Source organism: Hemicordylus capensis, chromosome 1 (assembly GCF_027244095.1).
Source record: "Hemicordylus capensis ecotype Gifberg chromosome 1, rHemCap1.1.pri, whole genome shotgun sequence".
NCBI classification, from domain to species: Eukaryota; Metazoa; Chordata; class Lepidosauria; order Squamata; family Cordylidae; genus Hemicordylus; species Hemicordylus capensis.
Genome location: NC_069657.1, coordinates 241,713,724 through 241,740,047, shown reverse-complemented (window position 1 = coordinate 241,740,047; position 26,324 = coordinate 241,713,724). Strand labels below are relative to the sequence as shown.

Sequence of the window (26,324 nt, the reverse complement as noted above, 5' to 3'; positions counted from 1 at the left end):
GCCTGGTCTTTACTGCTTGTGTCTCGCGACACTGAGCAGGTCATATCCCTGCTCAGTGAGGAAAAGAAATGAGAAAAAGCAGATCAGTCATGAATATTTATCCATGGATTGGTATATGCCATCTTTGTTCCTCAACAAATAATTTAGGATTCAGACTTCCAAGAGCAAGCCCACTCAACAATATTTTGTGGCATAACTACACTACCCTGCCCACACACACACCGTGACACACGCAGTATTTTTAACACATGGTTTCTTGAGGGTACAAAGAGCAACTGAACTCACAAGAATGTAAGAATATAAAACAGGTATATTTATGTAAATATGCATTAGCAGAAACATTTCAACACACAACTTAACATATTCCCATCCCACACATTTCTCTTCCCACTCACTCTCCCTCTGTCTCTAAAGCAGAGGTCAGGCTCAGCCCTCCGGCACAGTGATGGGCCAGCGTCACCCAGTAGAGGCTGAGGAGGATTTGGAGGCCCCCTGGGGGTGTGGAGACCCTGGACTTCAGCCCAGAAGTCCAGGGGTAAGAGCGCCTCTGACGCTACAGTATTGATTTCATCTGCATATCTGATACATTATTACTGTGCTGTGTTCTCCTAATTGCTCAGCAGGCACAGTAGTTAGGGAATCATCAGCCTGCTTTATTAAACAAAACAAAACACTGAGCTCCAAATGAAATTAAGATATGGTGCATGGGAAATCAGGAGGCGGTTATACTTCAATCTATGCAAAGAGGAACTACTGTATACATATATGTATCCTATGGGCCATTAACAACAGGGTAAATATCTATGGATATCTGCTTTCTTTCTATCTGCTCATTCCTCTTGGTGACCTCTAAGAAGGTAGCCCCTACTTTCGTAGAAGCTAGCATTTGTCGATTTTGAGCTTGAGATATTTTGCAGCTGTTCTTAAGATTACATGAGCATCATATCTAATCTCCACCTGCATAACGTCCCGGGCCCACAATGGTACCTTAGAGCTAGCAGCTCCAACAATGTTGCATGAAGTGGTATTGTTATCTAACTCAGCTGAGTGAGAGCCAGCAGTAAAGAGATCCCATTAGATGAAGCATGTTAACTCTTGGTTATATTTGGGGAAAGGATAGAATAAGGAAAAAAAAATGTGGGCTATAAAGGTCAGTAGCACTGTAATTGTTTTACTTCCAAGGGAGAATTGAAAACGGAAGAATATCAGGCCGATAATTCTCGGGAGAAAAGATGGGAGTATTAATTCCTTACCGAATTTTGAGAAGGACTTTATGAACATTAATATATTTTCCATCCACTTGAAACCTCATATCTGCAGTATCTGGGTTGTCAAATTCCTTCTTTAGTGATTGAGCTACTGTTAGGTGATCATCAGGTTCTTAAAAAAAAAAAAAGACATCTGTGAATAAGCTAAAAAGTGCTACCTCTTACTTCTCTCCGCTTTGTACGATATGAATTTAAGCAACATTTTATTTAAAATATTTATACCCTGCCCCTCCAGTGCATTACTGCTTGGGGCAGCTCACAACATTTATAAAATAGTTACAATATAAAATCAGACTAATAAAATTAACCAAATTAAACATTTAAGCATTTCACTCAGTGCAGTAAAACACAGACTTAGTTGAACCATGAAACTTAGTAAGAGCATAACATCCAGAAAGAAGGGGTCATGGGGATAGCATGCCAGTTAGCTTCCTTCTCCAAAGAATGTGACATTTGCACTTACCACAAAATCATCTCTTTTCATAACAGAAATTGTCTAGTCTGGTTTGTGACTGATGAATTAACCACATCCTCATTTGTTACATAAGCAAGCTGGAAGTTCTCACGATTATGTCCTCTATCTCAGGCCCCAATCTACAGAGATTAACAGTAAAACTAACTGTGTCCCTTGGGATAATACAAGCCCATTTGGGGGGCGGAGAGAGTGCTTCAGTGGTTATTTGCTGTGCAACACCAAACTTCCTTGGATGGCACCAATTACATGTATCCACTTTAATCTGGCTTCAGACCTGGGTTTAGCATTGAAGCAGCCTTAGTCACTAACAGAGTGCCCTAGGCTCACAGAGGGACCTCTCAGCAGCCTTTGACCATGGTGGTCTGGACTGGCTGTTAGGGACAGGGATTGCCCTTCAGGGTTTCCACTCGTACTTGGATGGTGGTGCTAGGAGCCTATTACTCTGCTCCATGGCATGCCATGGTATGCTATAAGGCTCTATTTTGTTCCTGTTGTGTTAGGCCATCCAGTGGTTTGGGATGAGGTGCCATCAATACGCTGATAACAAAAACAGAGGGTGGCTTTCCTGAATTTTGAGGAGACACCAATTTAAAAACAAACATACATTTATTTGGAGGGTAATGGGCAACCTTGTTGTGTTCTTCAGACAACAGAGAAATGAGAATATACAGAGAAACGAGAATATATCAGCTCATCATGGTACTGTAGGTTCTTTATAAAAGATTTTAACCAAATCTATGAATTATTTAGGAAACTTTATCCCCTCTGGTACCATATAAAGATATCCCAGGTGTAGCTTATTAAATGCCTGAGGAGACCTTCTGGTTGAAAGCTATCACACTGACAAGAAACTGCAAGTTATCAAGCCCATTCTGACGAACAAAGCTTGCTTACTTTAGATGTAATATAGAAAAAAGGCATTGGTTTACGCCAGAGGTCAGCAACCTCTCAGAAATAGTGTGCCAAATATTCAGAGGTGACTCGAGGAGGGGGCAGCTCAAAGAGAAGCTGGCATCTCCACTTCACTAGCCCCACCACTTACACCAGTGGGGCTCTGACACTGTCCCACGCCTATTTTATTGGTCATGCCCCCAGCCACTAGAGGCACCGCCGGGCTGGAAGCCCCACACTGATCACTGCCTCTCTTCTTCCCAGAAGTGTTCATTGCTAGCTAGTTTGTCTCTCTGCCCTTCAGAAAGGTTCTGTACTTTGTCTCCTCTCCTTCGAAAGCAGACAAAGCAGAGAAGTTAGCTGCTGGAGGGGAAAGAGAATGGGCATGTGAGGAAGACCAGCCACTACGATGCCTGCTGGCATGCCAGCTGTTTGCTGTAGCAGGCAGCAGACATCTAGGATCAGCAGTGGTGATCTCTCTGGTTGTGCCAGCTACTGGCTCTCTCTCTCACACGCACAAATTCAGCGCTCACATATTAAAGAGAGCCAGCCAGCCGGCACAGCCAGAGAAGTCTCTGCCACCAATCCTGAATGTCTGCTGCCTGCTACAGCAACTTAATTTCACATGCCACTTTTGGCACGTGAAAAGAAATGTGTGGGAATATAGGGCTAGGGTTGCATTAAGTCACCAACGGGTTGTCTAGGAGGTGTGAATTGCCAATGCGACTGCTGCATGATCAGAGATAACCAAAGAATTTATGATTAGATCACTAGTGGTTTTTGCCAATGATAGACAAATTTTAAAAAAATAGTCCAATCTAAATCGATGTTGCTCAACCTGGGACACAAAATATGTTTCTGCCCACTGAATTGAGTAATCACCAGATGTCACATAGTTCTAGATCCTCTTTTAAGGTTATGGAGTAATGTTCAAGTTTTGGTTTTGATGTTATTGGCTGGGTGGGGGGGGGAGAGAGTTTCTGTCAATCAAGATATTCACGATGTCACTGAAGTTTCCATAAATTATTGTTGGATTATTAAAATCTAACAAGCATTTCTGGAGGTCATGAAAGAAGCCAAGAACATCTGCATTAGGGCCATACACATTTACCAATATATATTTTTCAGAGTAAATTGGTGTATGTAAAATTATGTATCTGCTATTTATAACAGAATCAAGAATGGTCACATTCCCTGTGTCCCCGGGAAGTCTAACTCAAAGATGGAGTCAGGAGGGAGAGCCAGTCTTGTGGTAGCAAGCATTTATTTATTTATTTTTACATTTATATCCTGCTCTTCCTCCGAAGAGCTCAGAGCGGTGTACATGGTTATTTTTATCCTCACAACCACCCTGTGTAGGCTGAGAGATACATGACTGGCCCAGAGTCACCCAGTGAGTTTCATGGTTGAATGGAGAGTCAAACTTGGGTCTTCTCGGTCCTAGTCCAACACTCTAGCCATTACACTATGCTGGCTCTCTGAATTGTCCCCTTTGCTGAGCAGGGTCCATCCTGGTTTGCATTTGAATGAGAGACACGTGAGCACTGTAAGATATTCCCCTAGGGGATGGGGCTGCTCTGGGAAGAGCACCTGCATGCTTGCATGCAGAAGGTTCCAAATTCCCTCCCTGGCATCTCCAAGATAGGGCTGAGAGAGACTCCTGCCTGCAGCCTTGGAGAAGCCACTGCCAGTCTGTGAAGACAATACTGAGCTAGATGGACCAATGGCCCAGTTTGGTAGATGGCAGCTTCCTATGTTCCTAAGGAGTTGTCAGTCTGACTGGTGGAATTTGGAGACTCAACATGCAATCTTCCTTGACTTTTGAAGTAGGGCACAAGGGCTAGTTAGCTTTCTTATTATATTTTGGTTTAAGTGTGGTGGTGTAATTTCTCTCTCCATTTTCAAACCTTGGCTCTTACCCTTTTGCTAAAATAGACCACTTTCTGACTTTGCAACTGCTGGTCTGTGTTTAGTGTGTCTAATCCTAAAATCCCCCATGACTTAGCTGTTTGGGGCACGTTGTTGTAAAAAAAAAAAAAAGGAGCGGGGAGCTATCCTATTGTCCTTCAGTCCTGATTCAGTCCTGAACACAATTCAGTCAGATTCAGTCCTGAACACAAAATCTCTTGAGTGAGTCTCACTGAAAACAGGTTTACTACATGAAGTTCCCATAAGAAGACACACTATTCTATATAATTTGTGATAGACTGATGGACCTAAAATCCTACCTGCGCTTGCACAAGAAAGCTCTGCCTTTCAGAACTGAATGACCCGCATCAGTCTAGGTAAGGAGGATGGATTAAGCCTCTGCAGACAATGGAAACAGTAGCAGCCCTCCTGAATAGATGCACTTGCCTTAGAGCCTTTAAAATATATATATATTTTTTTAAGGAAAGCTGGGAATCGTACACACACATAAAGGATTAAAGGGTGCCAGGTGCAATGACTAAAATCCATGAAAACCCCACCCAACTGGATAATATGGCATCGCTAGTTTAAACAGCCCAACTTAAATATTTAAAATTAGCTTCTGAGGACAAATCTAAGGACCAAACTTTTGAGGACGAATCTAAGCAAGCTGATTTGGCTCAAAACAGACACATCATCTAGTCTGGGTTGAATCAGGCCTATTCAGGCCCTCCTGCTGGTTCTTCCCACCTTACAATTTCTCTGATCTTTCCCTGGACAGAGCTTTCTTTACTGTGATTGAAATTACTCTGAGATTTTGCCAGAACTGCAGGGAGGAAATTTTTTAAAAAACCTAGCAAAAGTAATTTCAAGAAGTCAAGCCATGGAGAATCACTGCAGGTGGTGAAATAAATCCTGCCCAGTCTCCTGCCAGGGAAGTAAGTAAAGGGGCCAGGGGAATGAAAAGGTGAGAAGGGAGAGGACAAAGCTTCAGTCCAATTCATATTAATGCCTTCAAATTGGGCCAGAGCAAATCAGACCCCCTCCCCTGAAGCACTGAATCCAATTGTGGGCCCCTCCAAAGCACCAGATGGTTCCTGAATCAAAATTGGCAAATTTTGCACAAACCTAGCTACAAACTATTAACTCTGGAATTGAGATATCAAACTTATAGTTTATCAAACCCATACACATTTGCACACCCACACCAAAAATATATGTATGTACACCCATATATATATATATATTCCCCTTTTTGTATATATATGCCCACAGACATATTACATGCATACACATACATACATATATACAGAAATGACCACTTGTAAAATTAAAAAATGAAAACGTTAAATGAGAAAAATATGTAGTTAGTAAATTGAGTATCTGAACTGGTTCAGTTCATGCAGCAAGGCATTATAATAAATAATTATAATAAAATAAATGTGTCTAATGCAATGTCCACATGCTAAAAATCCAGTAGATGTTATAGTAAAAGTAATAAAAATAGATGTCATATCATTTTCCTCCAAAGGACTAGTGGAAGATTATCACATAGCAAATAATGTAATGAAACTGCTTTTTTTTTTTAAAGGTGGGAGGTGATAAGTTAAAGGAAATCATATCTGTTGGGGTGGGGGAGGCAAAAGGAGAATGACAGAATGGATAAATGCAGGGTAGACCAAAGGAGGGATGACAATTGGGGTGGTGGTGGTTCTATGTTCTTCCCTCCAATCCTTTCACCCTAAAAAGAGTGGGAAGGCTAGTGGGAACAAAGGGGATGAATGGCAAACAAGCCACAATGCCCTCAATGTCCTGTAAGCTGCTCTGCTGCAGCCAATATGGCTGAGCAGAGACGCTGTAACCAAGCAAGTCACCTGAGCCCTAAAGTAGGTAAAGACCATTAACATCTCTGTAAACACTTTGAAACCACTACACTTATGTACCTCTAGAACTTGTAACCATGACGCTTAAGGAACTTTTCTTAAACAATAAAATCTTATTGTTTAAGAAAAGTTCCTTAAGCGTCATGGTTACAAGTTCTAGAGGTACATAAGCGTAGTGGTTTTCAATAAACAAATCTTATTGATTTAAACAATAAATCTTATTGTTTAGTTTACCATCAAGTGTGTTTTGTTTCCTCTCCTACCTCACCTGAAAAGAGATCTCTGTGCTACTACACAGACAAGGAAGGGTGGGGGAAAGTGAGAGTTGGTCTCAGATCCTGGCTAATCGGATCTGAGTGGTGGCTGCAAAGGTGCCCTGAAGTAGGGTAGATCCTCACATGTGGAAATAATAAATCAACAACTGACTTGCTCCAGGGATTCCTTCAGAAAGGGGTTTGAATCCCCTTATATCATGAACACACACACTACCAGCAAACAACTACACTTTTAGTTGTCCCATCCACACAAAAGGGGGGGGAAGGGTACACAGTACAGCAGAGCACTCAGGTAGCCCCCTTGGCAGGACGCCTGCATACAGGCCTCTCTGGAACAAGGCTCCAAGGTCCACTGGGGGAATAAAACCCAACTGAGTTTTGTGCGGGCAGCAAAAGGGAGGAATTAGGAGGAGCAACAAGGAAAACTGAAATTGCCCTCTGTCAGGACCTGACCCAATTAGTTCATTGTATATGGGGTTGGGAAACAGGAGGTGCTAGTTCAAATCCCACTACAGGTAATGGTAGAAAGGAGTCCAAACTCACCTTTTGCATGCCTGACCAGCAATAGCCATGTCAGGGGCAAAAGACATAGAGCAGGCAGGGCTGGAACCAAGGTATCAGACAGCAGCTCTCTACCCAGAGAGCCACAGCAACAGACAGGAGGAGGACACATCATGGTACATTTCTTGTCTCCAGCTTCCCGGACATATTCATATGGTTACATATTCATATGTATACCAGGACCATATTGCTCACATACAGAGCCTGGCCTTGTGGAACAGCACAGGTCTTGCGTACAAGACGCCCAAGTTCATACCATATATGTGGAGCCCTAATCAGAGACACCACCAGAATGAACAGAAATACTATCAAGATATACCATCTATTTTATAACCACCTTACTCCTTATTCTGTATAAACAGAATAAGTAGCCGGAGCCATTTTTGGAAGGGCAGTATATAAATCAAACAAACAAACAGTGTTGTTGTTGAAAAGCAAGATAGAAATATTTTTAATAATGTTTATGCTGACTGCTCCCACACACATCCCAGGAAAAGCAACTAATATAGACATACTCCCAGCTTTCCAATGTCAACATTCCTCGCCTAAAATTGATTTCAAGTTGTGCAAGAAGTGGGTAACAAATGTGTAAATAATATACTCAGAAACATAAACATCTTCTATATAAACTAATCTGAAAGAAGCCTGGGAAACATCCCAAGTTAGGTAGCTGTTCCTTAGCACCAATCTGTTGAAGACACACAGACTTCAGCAGAAAAGAGAGACAGAATAGGTGGCAATGTATCTCATTTTAGGATGAAAACAGATAAGAGGATGCACAGGCAACACAGTTAAGGGAATGTAGCTCATCTTCCACTAAGAAGAGTTTCAGGCTTTGCCTGTGCTGAAAACAACATCATTTATTTAATTAATTTATTAGCTTTTTATACCGCTTCACGCAGATGGCTCAAGGCAATTCACAAATATAAAGACCGATCAATAACTAAATAAATAACTTATTAAAACAAAATTAAAACCAGTTTAAAATTATTTCAGTAATTACTGAAGGCCATGCTATAAAGATGTTTTTAGGGCTGTTTTAAAGGTTGCTAAAACTCTTAAGTCTCTAATATCCATAAGGAGCGCATTTCAGAGCCCAGGAACAGTTACAGAGAAGGCCCAGTCCTGAGTTGCTGCCAGGTGAGCTGGCAGGAGCCAGAGACAGACCTCTCTAGATGACCTCAAAGTGCAGTGGGGATCATACTGAAGAAGGTGCTCACCCAGATAACCCGGTCCTGAGCTGTTTAGGGCTTCAAAGATAATCACCAGCACTTTGTATTTTGCCCAGAAACAGGCAGCCAGTGCAGGTGTTTTAAAACAGGCATAATATGGTCTCTCTGAGAAACCTCAATCTGGTTGCTGCATTTTGAACTAACTGAAGTTTTTGAATGACATACAAAGGCAGCCCCATGTGCAGCGTATTGCAGTAGTCAAGCCAAGAAGTTACCAGTGAGTGCACCACAGTTTTGAGATCATTTTTTTCAAGTTACATGTAATTTACACATCATCAAAAACTAATTAAGATGCAGTGATGCAAACAGAAAAATCCATTTGAATCTCACCTACGGAGAGGAGACGCCATGTCACCGCAGGAGTAGCAAAACAAGCAAAGACATCATCAGTGCAGGCGAAGTGGGTGAGGTGTGGAAGAGTGAGAGACTGTCCCCGGCACTGACCCCACATGTACACTTGACCGCCCTGGGTTCTAGCAGCAGAAGTATGAGCAGAGTGACATGCAGCAATCTCTAGGATTCTGAATTTAAAAGCAAACATAAGACAGTGGCATAAGGACAACATGCAGAGGCAAAGCTTAGGGAACTGAAGTGCAGCTAGCACAGGATAGAGATCAAAACCTCCATGCACTCTGTGCTCCATTTCACTAGGGCTGTCAAACATGCCACTCCTCTGATCTTTCAAAAATGTCAGTAGGCCATGAAATCATGTAGGAAAGGAGAAGGGAAGGAACAAGGTTCCCCACGAAATAATGTTCTGCGGCCAAATTGTAAAGTTAAATACAGGACTAAATCCTATTAAACCACTCACACTGCTTGACTTCATTTCATAAATTTTTCTTTTAGACCTTTTTCTATAAGGTTCTCATTCAGAAACATCTCAAGCACTGAATAGTTTATGTATATATACATTACACACACACACACACACACACACACACTTGTATACTGAGAGAGAGTAATTATAACCTGAGCCATGTGTGTGGATGGGTGTATTATAAGCATGTACAGTGGGTATAGGAAAGAATCACGCCCTTTGATAGACCTTAAATTCTTAAATTTGATAGACCTTAAATTATTGTTTTTGCTGCTGCTGCTTTGTGTTTTATGTATTATTGTTTTTAATGGGTTATTAAATGTTTAAGATATTATTTTTATATTTATATTATCTGTACTTTTGTATTTTAAGTATGCATTGTTAGAATTATATTGTAAACCACTTTGAGACTATTTAATAAAAAGCAGTATATAAACTGAACAAACAAACAGATAAATAAAATGTGAATACACAAGGATCACTCAAGGAACAATAGTTACAAGTAAGCATCATATTTATCCTTGTCATGATCCTAGTTGTATACATATGTAATTAACTAGATTACTGCAGTGGTTCCCAACCGGGGGGGGGGGCCTTCAGAAGTTGAACTACAACCCCCATTATCCCCAGCTACAATAAATAAAGTAACATATGGAGGCCCCCAGGTTGGGAACCATTGACTTACTGTATGGAGGAGGAGGAAAAGCGTACTGTGAACATACCTCATTCAGCACCCCCCTGCCGAAAGAAGCATCTTTTGCTGATCTCAGATTGTAATGGCATCTTGGCAACCCAAGTTGCAGCTTTGCATATGCCTTGAATACAAATTCCAGATAAATCTGCAGATGAAGTACCCTCCACTCTGGTTGAACATACTCTGATTTTTTACTGGTGGTTCTAACCTCTGCTCAGTATATCAGTTTATTATCTCTACTATCTAATGAGATAATCTTTGGCTAATAATCCTAGGTCCTTTCCTAGCTCCATGAAAGGACATAAAGAGGTGTTCATCTTTTCTCCACTCTTTTCTTTTGTTCTTTAAAGACAAAAGGCCAGCATTTTGCAAACATTGTGGACATCTAACGTATGCAATATTTTTCTCTAATTCTCTGGAGGGGTTGCTGAAAAAAGCTGGAAGAATTATGTCTTGATTTATGTGAAGAGAGGAACAAAGTTTAGGTCTAAATTGAATATCAGGCCACAGAACAACTTTATCATCTTGCATGTGGAGGATAAGCCCTGAGGACAGCAGGCTCACTTACTCTCTCTTACTGAAGGAAAAACAGTGTTTTGTATGATAAAAGCTTTCATGATATTTGTGCTAATGACTCAAATGTTTTCCTCATAAGTGCAAACAATACCACAGGTAGACTCCATGGACCAACTGGGATGCTTACTGGAGAGTTTACTGGAACCCTTTAGAAATTTCTTTGAATGAGAGAAAATAGTTTTAGTGTCAATTTCCTTATGAAAACCTGAAATTGCTGATAAGTGTTAATCGATGTGTTAGACAAATCCACAGTTTTTAGGTGTGTCAAATAAGTTAGAATCTGGTTTAACCATGAGGTGAAAAATCTGGGTGGGACTATCGTCCCCAAAGTCTTGGAGGCTTCCCCAGATAATTAGAATAGTCCTCCCTAGGAACTTGTGGGGAGGATAACCTGCTCAGAGAGGTCTTTGAGCTCCAGCAGCAGAGCTTATCCAATTTTGGATCAACAAGAATAAAAGCTTTTATTTGTTTCTCATTTGTAGACTTTCCAAGGAAAAGTCTGGAGCAAAGGTTTTATAGCACTTGGTTGGGGGGCGGGAAATTGAGGAATGGCTACATGGGGCTGGGAGAGGAGTTGGAATTGCCACTTGGAGCTTGGAATCTTCTCGAGGACGCTACTGCGCAAGACGCATTCAATGTGTATACATCAAGGATCATGGCAAGGATCTGTTACTGCTTTTGAATTATTGTTGGTGGCTGACTTGCCCTTTTAATTTTGATGGGACTTTAATTGTCTCTATCATGTCAGCCACTGTTTGTTATATTTGAGCTAGTTTGATAAGCTACATTTGCAAGAAGGCTGAAAACATTGTCTTCTTTACCTCCTATACTTATCTACAAAAAAATTGTAAGCCAATCACTAACAGAGGTCAGAACATGTAATTTCAGTAAGAAAAGAGATCACTGAAATGGTACTATTAATGTCTTGGACTTTTCACCAATCTAGAACAGCAAAGTGGCAGCCCAATATTATTGTTTTCAAAACACAACTTAGGGAGAAAAGGGAAGCTGCTGCCATTTCAGAGGAAAGCATTGAGAAGATATAACAATCAGTGTTGAAGCACTATTGTTGTGAGCACTAGTGTTGAGGAGAAACTCAAGTATGTAGTACACCGCTCTGGGCTCCTTGGAGGAAGAGTGGGATATAAATGTAAAAAATAAATAAAATAAATAAACTATTATATACACTTCAGACTCAAATGGGTGAGTAATACATTAGCTTTTTCTTAGATCCTTCCCTATAAACAATGCAAGTTTTAGTAACAGTTTACTCGGTGACAATGCATAGAATGTTACCTGTCCTTATCCACAGTGACTGGTGCAGGGTAGGACTGATTACTTCTATTGCCAGTGCCTAACTGGCCATAAGAATTGGCTCCCCATGCATACAACAGACCTTCATCTGTTAGGACTAACGTATGTGCATAGCCACAAGCAACCTACCCAACAACAAAAAAAAAGGAACCTACATTAATGTGTGCTGTTCTTTTTATGTTTTTTTAATCTAAAGAGATAAAAATGTGCCCCACAAAAAAGTATAAACACAAGCATTTTGGGAGAACTATTTGTTAAAAACAACAAATACAAATGTAAAACACACGTACACAGTTTAAAAATAATTATTAGATTTATTCTCTAACTAGCTATTGGGGTTGCATGTGGGAGAACCTGGTGTGATGGAGAAACTTTTTTAAAAATACATTTTAATACCCAAGGAACCTATAAATTCAAAACGTATTCAAGGTTGGCCTGAGAACATATTGAATTAGACATATCCCAGGAAAAAGGAAAAATCTTCAGGGGGGCGATTGTGTATCCATTATTCCTGCAGTCAAAAAACACCTCCTTCCACGCATCCAAACATTGCAATGATTAAATACACCACAATCCTGATGTAACATTTCCTGTCCTAGTTGCCTTTAATAATTAATTTAATAATTAACACATACCACCAAGCTTCAAAGCTAACTTACCCACTGGTTGGATCTTATATCTGCAAGTGACACCAAGTCTTGGCTCCCTGATTGACCAAAGGAAAGGAAAATTCTGTTTCCAAAAATATCCTTTTGGAGGGAAAAGACATTTTTCCTATGGAAGGGGAATCTTCTGCTCTATGTGCACTGTCATAAAAAGCTCTCATGCTGCTTTGATAACACCCATATTGGGAAAAGATTGGTCATCATGGCTCCAATCCAGTTCTGTTATTTTATGCATTAAGAAACTTTTATGGACATTTTAAAATATCCATGTGGATGAAAGTACGTTTATATATTAATACTGGATATTGGCTAAGAAATACATTGTGAGTGTAAGATTTATCCCTGAACTTTTATAGTTCTCCAGTTCCATTTGGATCATGTTTACTTCGTGTTGGGTAGGTGCTGACCCCCTGATCACTCCAGTAGGAAGGTAGGGAGGCAGGCAGGCACATTGAAAGGGGCTGTCCAGAACTAGACTGACAGGTGGGCTTTACAATCAGACAGCCATACGTGAACCCAGGGTTGGATTAAGCAAATCTGTGGACCTTGGAGCATCCTCGACAGCACTGTCTGCCTCTGTACCGGTGCACTGCCACTGCCCAATGGGGGTACAATGTATCCCAGGGGAGGACTGTTCTTCACACCCAGCCACTGTGAGTTAGGCAATTGGCAGGAGGCAAAGGGACAGCATCCCCACTCCAGAACCCATTGCTCTCCAGCTGGCTTAACAAAGAGGAGCCCACTCATCAATTTTCTCCCTCCATATCAACTTGGCTTCTCCTCCCTACTCCGGCAAATGAATTGGTCCTCTGACTGACTGGTACCATCCCCAGGATACAAACAGGGAGTACAATTTTTGGAAGGAGGCTTCAGCCACCATTCTCCTTGGTCAAAAATAGAGCTTACACACTCACCACACACAGTAGCAACCGTATTACCTCCTCTAATCCAAGCCATGGATCCAGGCAACATTGCAGCCATCTCTACTGCTGTGCCCACACAGTGGGGCTTCACTGCTGCCATGACGGTCCCCAACACATACGGTCCCCTCCCCACTTTGGCCAAACATATGGCTAGGGGGCACAATGGAGGGGGACACTGTCTCCAGCTGCTCCTTCCCTGTGCCAAATAAGAGGCACACTGCTGATGGAAGGAAAGAAGGTGGGCATGGCTATGCAGAATACTTTTATTAATATCTAGAAATGTGCATGTGTGCAGCAATAGGCACAAGTAGCAGAGGTATCCCAAACAAAGATGTACTCTCAACTTGTGTGTGGGACATCTATGCTGCCACCTGGGACCTGGGTCAGTGTTTCTTTAAGAGGAATTGAGGCAGTTTTCAGCTAGTGTGGTTGGGGCACGCAAGTATGGATGACATGTTGTTTTGCCAGGCAGAGGGCAGCTGAAGGTGTTCTGGCTGCGTAGCCATGGAGTGTGGGCAGGAATCTAGAGTATTGGTGGGTGTGGTTTGCTCTGCATGCAGGCATCTATGGGCAGAGCGCAGGTAAGGGCTCAGTGCATGCACGTAACCAAGATCAAAGAGAGGAATAGGTTCTCATGATCAGTGGATCCTGGTCCCGGCAGATTACTAGCCCATACAAAATCCTAGATCAATATCCTGGTTAACTCCATAGGACTTGGCCAGGATTGCTGCCATGTGTAGGTTCACAATATCAGACTAAGAACATAAGAACAGCCCTGCTGGATCAGGCCCAAGGCCCATCTAGTCCAGCATCCTGTTTCACACAGTGGCCCACTAGATGCAGCTAGAAGCCACAGGCAGGAGTTGAGGGCATGCCAGCTCTCCTGCTGTTATTCCCCTGCAACTGGTACTCAGAGGCATCCTGCCTTTGAGGCTAGAAGTGGCCCACAGCCCTCCAACTAGTGGCCGTTGATAGACCTTTCCTCCATGAAGTTATCCAAACCCTTTTTAAAGCCATCCAGGTTGTTGGCTGTCACTACATCTCATGGCAGAGAATTCCAGAAGTTGATTATGTGTTGTGTGAAAAAGTACTTCCGTTTGTTGGTCCTAGATTTCCTGGCAATCAATTTCATGGGATGACCCCTGGTTCTAGTGTTATGGGAGAGGGAGAAGAATTTTTCTCTAGCCACTTTCTCCACACCATGCATGATTTTATAGACCTCTATCATGTCTCCCTGAACTCGTCTTTTTTCTAAACTAAATAGCCCCAGGTGTTGTAGCCTTGCCTCATAAGGAAGGTGCTCTATGCCCCTGATCATCTAGACCAGGGGTTCTCAATGTTGGGTCCCCAGATGTTATTGGACTTCAACTCCCATAATCCCCCACCAAAGGCCACTGGAGCTGGGGATTATGGGAGTTGAAGTCCAGTAACATCTGGGGACCCAACGTTGAGAATCTCTGATCTAGACCCCTGATCAACTACTGTCAATTTAACCAGGATTAACATAGTTGTGAGAACATGGCCTAAGTAAGTTAGATTATTTTCAGTGTAAAGTATCTCTGGTTGCTATTTGGAACAAAGAGTAACGGCAACCCTCTTGTCCACATTCTGGCACAAAGGAGCAGCGGCCACTCTCCCTTGAAAAGTATATAAGCCAGCAGTTATTCAGAGCCAGCTCCAGCATTTATTAGGTCCTCCGCAGGTATAGAATAAGGGTAAAGGACCTTGCACCCAGGTGTATACCCTCCTTCGCAATCTCCCCATGAGAAGCATCTACTTTGGTACAGCAGTGAAGGGTGGCTATTAATTACCTATGAGGGGTATCCCAGAATAGGATATTTTAGTAAAAAATAAGACTTTCTATAAGAGGAGGCACAGTCTCTGTAACATGTCCAGGTCTGTAGCACCTGGTTCAACTTCCAAGTCAGTCATGAAATAATATGGCTTTGGGCACATCACTATCTCCCAGTCTAACTTCAAAAGGTGGCTACAAGAAGAACAGTGAAATAAGGCAATAACAACTGATTTTGAATTCTTGGGAAAGACATCCTTTCCCAGAGAAATGTCAGTTCCTTTCTAATTATGCTAATGGTCACTGCATTTACAGGTCTCAGCAGCATAAAAGCTTTCCTTGGTAGTGCACATGGAACAAGCAACAACACTGAATCTAGCCGCAGCTCTAAACAGCAAGAATACTGTGCGACAAAACACTGCCTGAACACCAGTAGGAGCAGCTCATCTTTGAATTGTTAAGGACATTTCCAGACATAGCAGTTTCCCCATGAGGACAGCACAGTGGCTACCAAAACACCTAGAAGTTGTCTGACATCCAGACTAACGCTGAGCTGCCTGGCACTACAGGGGATGGGCAATTTCACTCATCTCCTCTTCCCTGTGAAGCCCGGGGTGGGGTGGGGGGAACACTATAAATATGAAATGTACATTTTCTTTTTATAACTTTAATGAATTAGATAAACTACATAGGCAAGATCTTTGTAAAAGACCAAGGAAACATACCTGTTGTACACGAATGCCTTGCAACGCTGCTATTCTACAGGGTGTTGGTTGGTTGCCACTGTTGCCCAGTCCAAGCTGGCCATTGCCATTGTAACCCCAGACATAAACCTTAAAGAATAAATCAGAGATTCTGATCACTATGCAGGTATAAGAATGAAGAATAAGTAAGAGTCAGCTGTGTGGAATTCACAATAAGCCGACATAAGATACAACAAACAAAGAACCCTCTTCTTCCCTCACACCAAAGTTTACTCCCTATTTAATTACAGATAGTGCCATTAACAGTTCTGAGATCTTAGCATACATTTTGAGACCTGTCTAACAAAAAACTCTTAGCCTGGCTCTCATTTTGATCCCACCTTATGACTATGAGGTGACAAAACAGCCCACTTGGTTATGGGAACCTCTGGATCATCCCAGGGTGACAGTTGGTTTAGGTAGTGCTAGCCTCTTAGGTGCTGCCTTTAAATCCCATAACTTGGTCATTCAAATGTGAGTTGAACTGGATATTTTTCTTGGATTGGAGAGACAGTTTTGCCAGTGAGTCATTTCTTCTGTGTTTGCACTTAAGTCAGCCCCACAAGCAGTTACCACATCTGGATTTGAACATACATGAAACTGCTTACACCTTCTGGATGGGATTTACAGTACCTACAAATAGTCCCTCATACACCCCTCTCAAGGTTCTTCTGCTTTACTAACCCTTCAGCACCCCATAAATCTGGGTTTCAGGGAGAAGGGAGGTCAGAAGGTTGAAGGGTCCATGAGGCTGCAGGGGGAGGAGGACGGTTGCCAACATTCCAAGGGATCCACACACTTTTTGATCCTTCACCACAAACCCCACAAGCTTAGGAGGCAGGAGAGAGAGAGAGCGAGAGAAAGAAAAAGGGGAGGTTTGACAAGAGAGAGAGTGGGGTGGAAAGGCTGGGGGGAAGAAAGAGAAAGGGGATGGGAAGGTTTGACAAAAGAAAGGGAAGGAGGGGGGAAGGGGATGGGGCAGGCTTTATGAGAATGAGGAGGGATGGGCAGGCTAAGGCTTGACAAGAGAGAGTGGAATGGATGGAGGGGGAAAGTGTGTGTGGGTGGGGAAGGGTATGGAAGATGGGAAGAGAAATACCTGTTTCTCTGGGGTGGGGGAAGCTGGCTGTCGTTTCACCACAAGGCAGGGGGCAAGGGGAAAGGAAGGAGTGGCCAGAGGGGAAGAAGGAAACTGGTTGGCACTTAGGATGCCACTGCTTTGATTGGCCAGAGGAAGGGGGGAGCGATGCAGTGGGGCGGGGGGAGCTGAGGAAGGAAGCTGCTCAGTGCTTTGGCACTTCAGCACACGGCAAAGGGAGGGGAAAGGAAGGAGCAGCACAGTATGGCAGGGAGAAGGAAGGAAGGTCAGAGAAAGGAGCTGCACAGGCCAGATCCCATATTCCAAGAGAGCACAGCTCAAATGCCCCAGTGGAACAGAACCAACTATGACTTTGTGTGTAGGGGCCAAGATCAATTTTAAGTGCATTAAATTTATTATTAAATAAATATAATTTTAAGAATGACAAAAATAGAGAAAAGTAGGGCTGCTTCAACCACTTTATCACAGTACAGCACTTCCCACAATGTACTTGTACATTTATTTGCAAACATTTCCCCACCTTTTCCCATTTCCCCACCATTTCCCACCCCACCTGAACATTCATGTTCATTTATTACTGTTTAGAAACTGACTGCCCTCTGCTGCAATCATTCAGAAATCCCCATTCCAATAACATGTTTATGTCACAGAAAAGGTTAGATTTTTCTAGAAAACACTCCCCCCACAAACAAACAAACAAACAAACAAACAAACAAACAAACGCATTTAATTGGGAGTGAGTCCCACTGAACGGAATAGGGCTATGACCGAGTAAACATGCTTAGGCTTGCTCTGCAGCAGGGCAAATCACCATTCACTCATTCAGTTAATATGCCACCCTTCCTAAAGAGGCTCATGGAGGTTTACATTAAAATTAAAAAACACATAAAGCAATTAAAATCAAAACACATTTAAACCAGATTAAAATTAAAATTAGACATCATTAAAAGCCAGGCTAAGAAGATAGGTCTAAGGCTCTCCTGAAGGCCTCCAAGGAAGATAATCCTCTCATATCCGTGGGGAACGCATTCCATAACCTAGGAATGACAACTGAGAAGGCTCGATCCCAGGTCGCCACCGGATGAACTGGTGTCACCTGAAGACAGATTCCTCCCGATGATCTTAATGAGCAGTGGGGATATTGTAGAGCATGGTTTCTCAACCACCGGTCCACAACGAGTCTGTGCCTTGGGGAGTTAACACCCGGCTCCCCGCTGTGAACCTCCATGTTGTAATGAAAAATATTCTTCAAATAGCAGCCACCGCGTGGCCGAGGGAATGGCTGTGCGGGGGGAGGGGTGAGCCAGTAGTCCTTCCACACACACACCCAGTAGCAGCTGCAGCGGATACTAGAGCGATGCTGTGGCCTGCCATCTGGCCTGGCGTCGCTTTCCAAATGTGAGGCACGCCTGCTCAGTTAATAGACTTAACTGTGCAGGTGCGCCTCACAGTTGGGAAGCGACGCTGGGCCAGACGGCAGGCCACAGCATCACTCTAATATCTGCCACTGCTGCAGCTGCCGCAGGGGGTGTGTATGGAAGGACTACTGGCATACACCCCTCAACAGCCATTCCCTCGGCCACATGGTGGCTGCTATTTGAAGAATATTTTTCATTACAACATGGAGGTTCGCAGCGGGGAGCGGGTGGGGGGTGGGGAGGGTGTTAACTGCACTCAACTTGTGTCGAAGGACTGCACTTTGCTCCACTATGAAGACGGCAGGCTCCAATAAGAATCAATGCAAGTTCTCTTTTGATACAAGTACTTCTCTTCTGTTCTTGTCTCATTGATATAATATGAATCAAGTTATTTGTGGGTGACTAACTGTTCCATTGGTTTTGCTTGACTTAAACCTGACTTGTCTTATCTGTATATGGCCAAAGCCTCCTCTGTGAGTAAGATGTAAACCTCCCATTATTTGTTATCTCAGTGGAAATCTTCAAGTCTTTATTTCCATAAGTTGCTACAAATGCAGGCTTAAATGAATGTTGCCCTCATTATCTTGCACATAGACTGCCATTTCCACAAACCCTAAGCACCATCAGTCATGATTTGTGCTGGAGTTCTTACTTATAGGATTCTCAAACCTAGCACAGGGGCGGAAAGACACTTCAGTTGGTTGCATAGTGATAAAGAAGAGAGAGGAATTCAGTTCTTGTATCCAACATCATGTTCACGTAGCAAACTTGGGTAACAAAGGCTTTTGCGCCACTTAAACCTCACTCAGGACCATCTTTAAGTGGTTTTACAGGCTCTCTGTGGGCTGATTTTCATTCCCAGTGATCCTAGAAATCATGTTAGTAAGTACATAAAGAGTCAAAGAACAAATCTGGCTTAGAATTCATGATCTGTGAAACATCAAAGCCCTGACTTCTATGAAGAATGCAGCTATTTCATACAAAAAGGAATAGCTTAAAATTTGTTTAGATCTTGTTATATTAAATTTACATGCAGATGTGTTTCATAAGAGAATATGCACCAGCCAAGGCATATTATGGCATCCCAATGAAATGGCTAAACATCTCGCATAACCCAAGGATATGGCAAGTTAACAAATATAAATACTATAACTTCAGAAATTTAAGCAAACTGATTGTAACATGCCAACCTTCAGTAATATAACAGGAAAATAACATCTAAAATGTTATTTGTAAATTTATTTATTTATTTGATTTAAAAGAAATGTTGCCTTTACAAGAACTTCTAAAGTTAAATTTTGATTAAATTCATTTTAATTAATTTCATTTTAATTTGATTTAATTAATGAATTGATTGATATGTGTTAAGTGTTACTTTAATTATCAGCACCCTAAAAATTGACCTCAGCCCCCATGAGCCAAGTCACGGTCAGTTTTGGCCCATCAGGTCATTTGAGTTGTGCAGGCCTGCAGTATGGTACTAATAGATAAACTTGAAACCTCTTTACTAACTGCTGGTCTGGGAAATTGTGCATGAAGAACGTAGCGGTCCTTGAAACTCAGCACAAAGAATTTAGCGGTCCTTGACTCCAAAAATTTTGAGAAACTCTGTTGTAGAGCAAGGCAATCTCTCAGGTAACCCAGACCTAAGCCATTCAGGGCTTTAAAGGTAATAACCAGCACTTTGTACTTTGCCCGGAAACATATCGGCAGCCAGGGCAATTGTTTAAGAACAGGCATAATATAGTCTCTCTGGGATATCCCAAAGACCAATCTGGCTGCTGCATTTACTGAGCTAAATGGACCTATGGTCTGACTCAGTATATAGTAGCTTCCTATGTTCCTAAAGGCCAAGTTGAAGACATATCATGCTAACTTGGCACAGAGGCACCTTTTAACTTGGTGATTCTCTTTATTTAGCAGGGGGAGAATAACTGGCCCTATCCACCCCCAGCACAGTACCTCCAGTACTGCTGCTGGTGTGTCTCTTATATTTCTTTTTAGATTGTGAGCCCTTTGGAGACAGGGACCCGTCTTATTTATTTATTCTTTCTCTGTGTAAACCACCCTGAGCCATTTTTGGAAGAGTGGTATAGAAATCAAATAAATAAAATAAAATATCTATGTGGTCGCTAAGAGTCAACACCGACTTGACGGCACTTAAATCAATCAATCAGTCAGGAAGATCTTCCTTTTTTGGTTGCTTAGCAGGCATTAGAATTCTCTTAGCAGCATTGCATATGTTTCCAAAATAACAATGTTTATCCAGAGAAGATAGTAGTTAAAGGGTTAATCCTTGGATTTGTGAAAGGCTTCCATTTCCTGTAACCTCAGTTTAGGATGGAAGCAACAACTCTAGTATATCCTTACTCTTTAAACATCAAAAGACCATATGGCATCAATTTGAAATAGAGTTATGTGAAAGTGATGTAAAACTAATTACTAAAATGTACAATCTGTTATTATGTGAAGAAACAAGAGATGAAGTGGTAAAACCAACAATGGTAAAGTGGGCATAAGATGTAGGTCATAATAATATTAATCTAGAGGCCTGGGAGAAGTTATGGAAGAAAGACCTCAAATTTACAGCGTGCTATAATTTAAAAGAAAATTTTATTAAAATGATGTACAGGTGGTACTTAACACCTAAGAAACTAGCTTTAATGTATAAAAATGTATCCAATAAGTGCTGGAGATGTAAAGAAAGCGAGGGTCCTTTTACCACATGTGGTGGTCCTGCAGGGAGGTAAAGAGGTTTTGGGATATGATTTATGATGAATTCAAAAAGATTTTTAATTGTGTATTTCACAAGAGACCTGAATCCTTCCTGTTGAGCATAATTATTGAAGAAATCCCGAAAGAAAATAGAAATTTATTTCTATATCTTACGACGGCGGCTAGAATGGTTCTTGCTCAGAAATGGAGATCTGCAGAAATTCCAGCAAGAGAAGAATGGTTGATGAAGGCATATGAATATGCAGAAATGGCAAAACTTACTGTATTAGTAAGAGATAGTCATATAGAAAGTTTTGTAGAAGATTGGAAACCTTTTCTGCGGCAAATGAAAAACAATGTTAATTTGGATTTATTAACGGGGCTTGAAATGTAAAAATAACAGTTGGGAAATTTGTTATAGTAATGAAACTAAAGGATTACTATGATAATGAAAATAAGGACTAGGACATAACAACTAGATATATAAATATGAAGAAAATATTTACATGAGAGCAAATATGGATGTTTTAGTATAACTATGTTGAAAGATGAACTGGAAGTCACATTGGTATACAGAAAACTAATTAAAAAATAAAAATAAAAATAAAAATAAAAAGACCATATGGCATCAAAGAAAACCACCACCACACACAGGCAAACTTTATGCCACTGGAAACATAGTGCAGATGAACAAACACTCAAGCATTCAAGTCTAGATCTTAAATCTAAATTCCAAACATTGCATTTGCTTAAAAAATATATTTTGGAGTGTTTAAAATAAATCAGATTTAGAGCTGCCTGCAAAGGCACCGTCTAAGGAAGGGAAAGAAGGCAGTTGCCCCCTTCTCGGTTTCTACCCCAATTACTTGGGCCAGGCAAAGACCCCAGGGCTGCTGCCAATACTGAGAGACCACTCAGGTACAGTCCTTCCTTGCAGCAAGTGAGACATCAACAAGGGTTAAACGACATGGCCGTTCTGCAGCGCAAGAGAATAATGTGCAGGGAGGCGGGGGAAGAGGATCCCTACAGGAAACAAGAGGTGACTGGATGGAAGTCTGGGAGGGGATGTGTGGCAAAAGAGCAAGCAGGCAGGCGGAGCTGATAGTACACAGCTGAATGAGGAAGAGAACACCAGGGCCCATGCCAGAAAAGCAAGAGGCAGAGGAAGATAATACTGATTAAGCCAGCTGTCCCAGGCCCAGACAAATCCTGTGCAAAAGAGCCAACCAGAAAAATCCCAGACAGCTCTTCAAAACAAAGGACTATCCAGGATAAAAGAGAACATCTGGCCACATTGCAGCAGTAATCTAAACCTATGTGGCTACAATATAGCTTCTGGACACAAGAAATACAGCCTCCTATCTATCTATCTATCTATCTATCTATATTGTTGAATTTCTATACCGCCTTTCATTAAAACAATCCCAAGGCGGTATTGCACTAAGATTGCATTTAGAAAGGATCTTGATGAAGGAAGAGGGGTTTTTTTTCAGGCATGTTGCTCCTAAGAGTCAAAGGTCAAGATCGGAACTTTGAATCGTCAGAAACTAATTGGAAATCAGTGCAGTCTCTTCAATATTGGTGTTAATATAGTCTCTGCTACTATCATACTAATGGTTAATAAATGGGCTGCCATATTCTGCACTTATTGCAGCTTCCAAACAGTCTTCAAGGGCAACTCCACTGCAATGAGAAGTTACCAAGACATATATAACATATATAAGTAGCCAAGCTCTGGTTCTCCAGGAAGGAGCAATTCAAAAGGGAGTCAAAGCTTGTCAAAACCCCTCCTTGCTACAGTCATTGTATGTGTCTAGGAACAAGGTCAGATCAAGGAATACTCCCAACCTACAAAATTGGTCCTTCAGAGACATTACAACCCTGTTTTTGACAGGCAGACTCCCATCTCTCAGTTTACGCAGGTCCCAAACCATCTTTCTCTGAGTTGTCTGTATTTATCATCAGCTCACACTAGCCTAGACACCTGTTCAGGGAACCCACTTAGATCAGAGAAACAAGCAAACTGGCAACATACTAGCAACACCACAACCAAACTCTAAACAATTTCTCTCAACCAATAGCTTCACATAAAAATGTATGCAAAGAGTAGATGTGCTAGATATTTCTCCTCTGGGCTGTCTTTGGGTGTCTCTGTCTTTGATTTGGAATCTCCAGTACTGAGACTAGAACTCCTCGCTAATGGTGAAGTGGAGAGAAGAGAGAGGCAAGGAATCCAGTCAGTTCTGTCACAGTCTTACTGCTATGTGCCTGAAAAATCCCAGCTCAAGGCATAGGACACAGTAATCTTCACTAAGGCCAGCCCTAACCTCTTCTCATATCTCCTGAAACCCTCTCCCCTGTGGTACAGTGGATGTTAGAGTGGTGGGCAAGAAGCTGGGAAGGTGTAAAACATTTTTTAAGAGTGGGGGAAAGTCAAAGCTCAAAGTTCCTCTCAAATTCTGCCCAAAAATACAGAGACCACGGTGGTGGTGGGGTAGAGGAGAGAACATTTATCCTGAAGAAATCAAAGTTGTTCCTGGTTTACAACAGGAGGAAGCACTACCGTCGTTGTTGAGAAACTGTTATCTGTAGGTTTGTGTTCAGCGAAGTTGTCCTGGGTTGTGAGGAGTTTGATTCAGGCTCCTTCCAGTTCAAACCAGTCTCCAGAGACTATGTTCTGCTATAATGCTTTTAATGGGTTCTTTGTGGACAAAATCTCCTGTATTTGGGCCAATTGGAACTCCCCTGTTTCTGCAGAGTCTGTTAAGGTGGTGGCCAGCAATCCCTCTTGCAGTATTAGATTGGATCAGTTTCAGTCTGTGATGCCTGAGGATGTGGACAAGCTGCTTTGGGCAGGGCAGCCTACCACTTATTCTCTGGATCCTTGCCCAACTTGACTGCATCTAACTAGCAGGTAAATTGTTGGAGATGGCCTAGTTAATATCATTAACTCATCACTGAGGGAGGGTAGGATGCCTCTTTGTTTGAAGGAGGCAATGATTAGACCACTTCTTAAGAAGCCTCCCCTAGATCCCTCAGTGGTGGCTAGTTATAGGCTGGTCTCCAGTCTCCCTTGGTTGGGCAAGGTGATTGAGAGAGTGGTGGCTAACCAGCTCCAGGCAATTTTGGAGGAAACCCATTATCTAGATCCATTTCAGCCTGGCTTTAGAGCAGGCAATAGGGTTGAGATCACTGTTCCCTCTAGCAGGGAATCCCAGATATTGTTAACTATAACTCCCAGAATCCCCAGATACAGTAGCTTTTGCTTGGGGATTATGGGAGTTGTAGTCAACATCTGGGATTTCCCGTTAGAGGGAACACCGGTTGAGATGGCATTGGTCGGCCTGATGGATTACCAGGGAATCAACAGAACTCCATTGGTTCTTTTGGATCTCTTGGCGGCGTTTGATACTATTAACCATTGTATCCTTCTGGATTGCCTGGGGGAGTTGGGGATAGGAGGCACTGCTTTGCAGTGGTTCCACTCCTATCTCTTGGGCAGATTCCAGATGGTGGAATTTGGTGACGGATGTTCTTCGAAATGGAATCTATTATATAGTGTCCCTCAGGGCTACATTCTATCACCAATGATTTTTAACATCTACAGGTGAAACTCGAAAAATTACAATCCTCTCCAGGACAATCCTTTCCAGGCTGCGGTCATCCCTGCTGCTTGTGCACCTTTTTCTTCCACACTTTCCCCTTCCACATAACTTTCTATTAATGTGCTTTGATACAGCACTTTGGGAACATCCAACTTCTTTTGCAATTACCTTTTGAGGCTTTCCCTCCTTATGGAGGGTGTCAATGATGGTTTTAGCCCTTAAAGTAATTGCTGCAAAAGGGGCCCAAACCAAGTACTGAATACATATGCATGCTTATACTTTTCAGAGGTCCGATATTGTTCTATTTACAATCCTTGTTTTATTGGTTTCATGTAATATTCTAATTTTCTGGGATTGTGGATTTAGGGTTCTCATGAGCTGTACGCCATGATCATCACAATTATAACAAATTAAGGCTTGACTTATCTCGCTTTGCATGTAATGCGTCTATCTCATATATCAGTTTCACCTTTTAATTTGCATTACTGAAATTAATGAACTTTTGCACGATATTCTAATTTTTTGAGTTTCACCTGTACATGAAGCCACTGGATGAAGTCATCAGATTTGGTGCAGGGTGTTATCAGTATGCTGATGACACCCAAATCTATTACTCCTCCTTCTCCTCCTCCTCCTCATCATCAGGAAATGGTATTCACTCCCTAAATGCCTGCCTACAGGCAGTAATGGGCTGGATGAGGGACAACAAGTTGAAGCTGAATCCAAGAAAAATCATAATTTGAGGGATGAGCTAGATCTTCCTGTGCTGAATGGGGTTACACTCCCCCAGAAGGAACAGATACATAACCTTGGAGTGGTCTTGGATCCAGCCCTCTCCCTGGTATCCCAGGTGGAGGATATGGCCAGGAGCGCTTTCCATCAACTTCGATTGATTTGACAGCTGTGTCCATTCCTTGAAGAGAACGATCTCAAACCAGTGGTGCATCCACTGGTAACCTCCAGGATGGACTATTGCAATGCTTTCTACGTGGGGTTGCCTTTGTATGTCGTTCGGAAACTTCAGTTAGTCCAAAATGCAGCAGCCAGACTCGTCTCTGGGGTAGCCTGGAGAGACCACATTAGGCCTGTTCTCAAAAAGTTGCATTGGCTGCCAATATTTTTTGAGCAAAATTCAAAGTGCTGGTTATTACCTTTAAAGCCCTGGACAGCTTAGGTCCAGGTTACCTTAGAGAGCGCCTTCTTTGAGAGCGCCCCATCAGATGCTGAAGTCTTCCAGAGAGATCTGTCTCCAGTTACCACCAGCACATCTTGTAGTGACTTGGAACTGGGCCTTCTCTGTAGCTGTTCCTGGTCGGTGGAATTCACTCCCAGCAGATATTCATAGTTTAGACTCATTGGCTTTCAAGAGAGCCCTAAAGACTTACTTGTCTGACCTAGTCTTCAAGTTTTTTAATTGTTTAAGTATTTCAGTTGGTTTTAAATGATTCTGAATTGTTTTAAATTTGTTCT

General features: G+C 42.1%; 1 protein-coding gene across 16 annotated transcripts in view; it reads right to left on the bottom strand.

Annotated features, from left to right (window-relative positions):
• Window positions 1-26,324, bottom strand: part of RCBTB2 (RCC1 and BTB domain containing protein 2) — a 54,662-nt gene that overhangs the window by 17,066 nt on the left and 11,272 nt on the right. For 15 of the 16 annotated variants that reach the window (XM_053283752.1, XM_053283747.1, XM_053283742.1 and 12 more), the window contains 4 exons: window positions 16,000-16,107; window positions 11,877-12,019; window positions 8,824-9,014; window positions 1,254-1,380 (listed from right to left, as the gene is read on the bottom strand). In XM_053283752.1, coding sequence (XP_053139727.1) covers window positions 1,254-1,380; window positions 8,824-9,014; window positions 11,877-12,019; window positions 16,000-16,107 — 569 coding nt within the window. Of the gene's footprint in view, window positions 1-1,253; window positions 1,381-8,823; window positions 9,015-11,876; window positions 12,020-15,999; window positions 16,108-26,324 lie in introns of those variants that run through there. The other variant, XM_053283755.1, reaches the window with a different exon arrangement.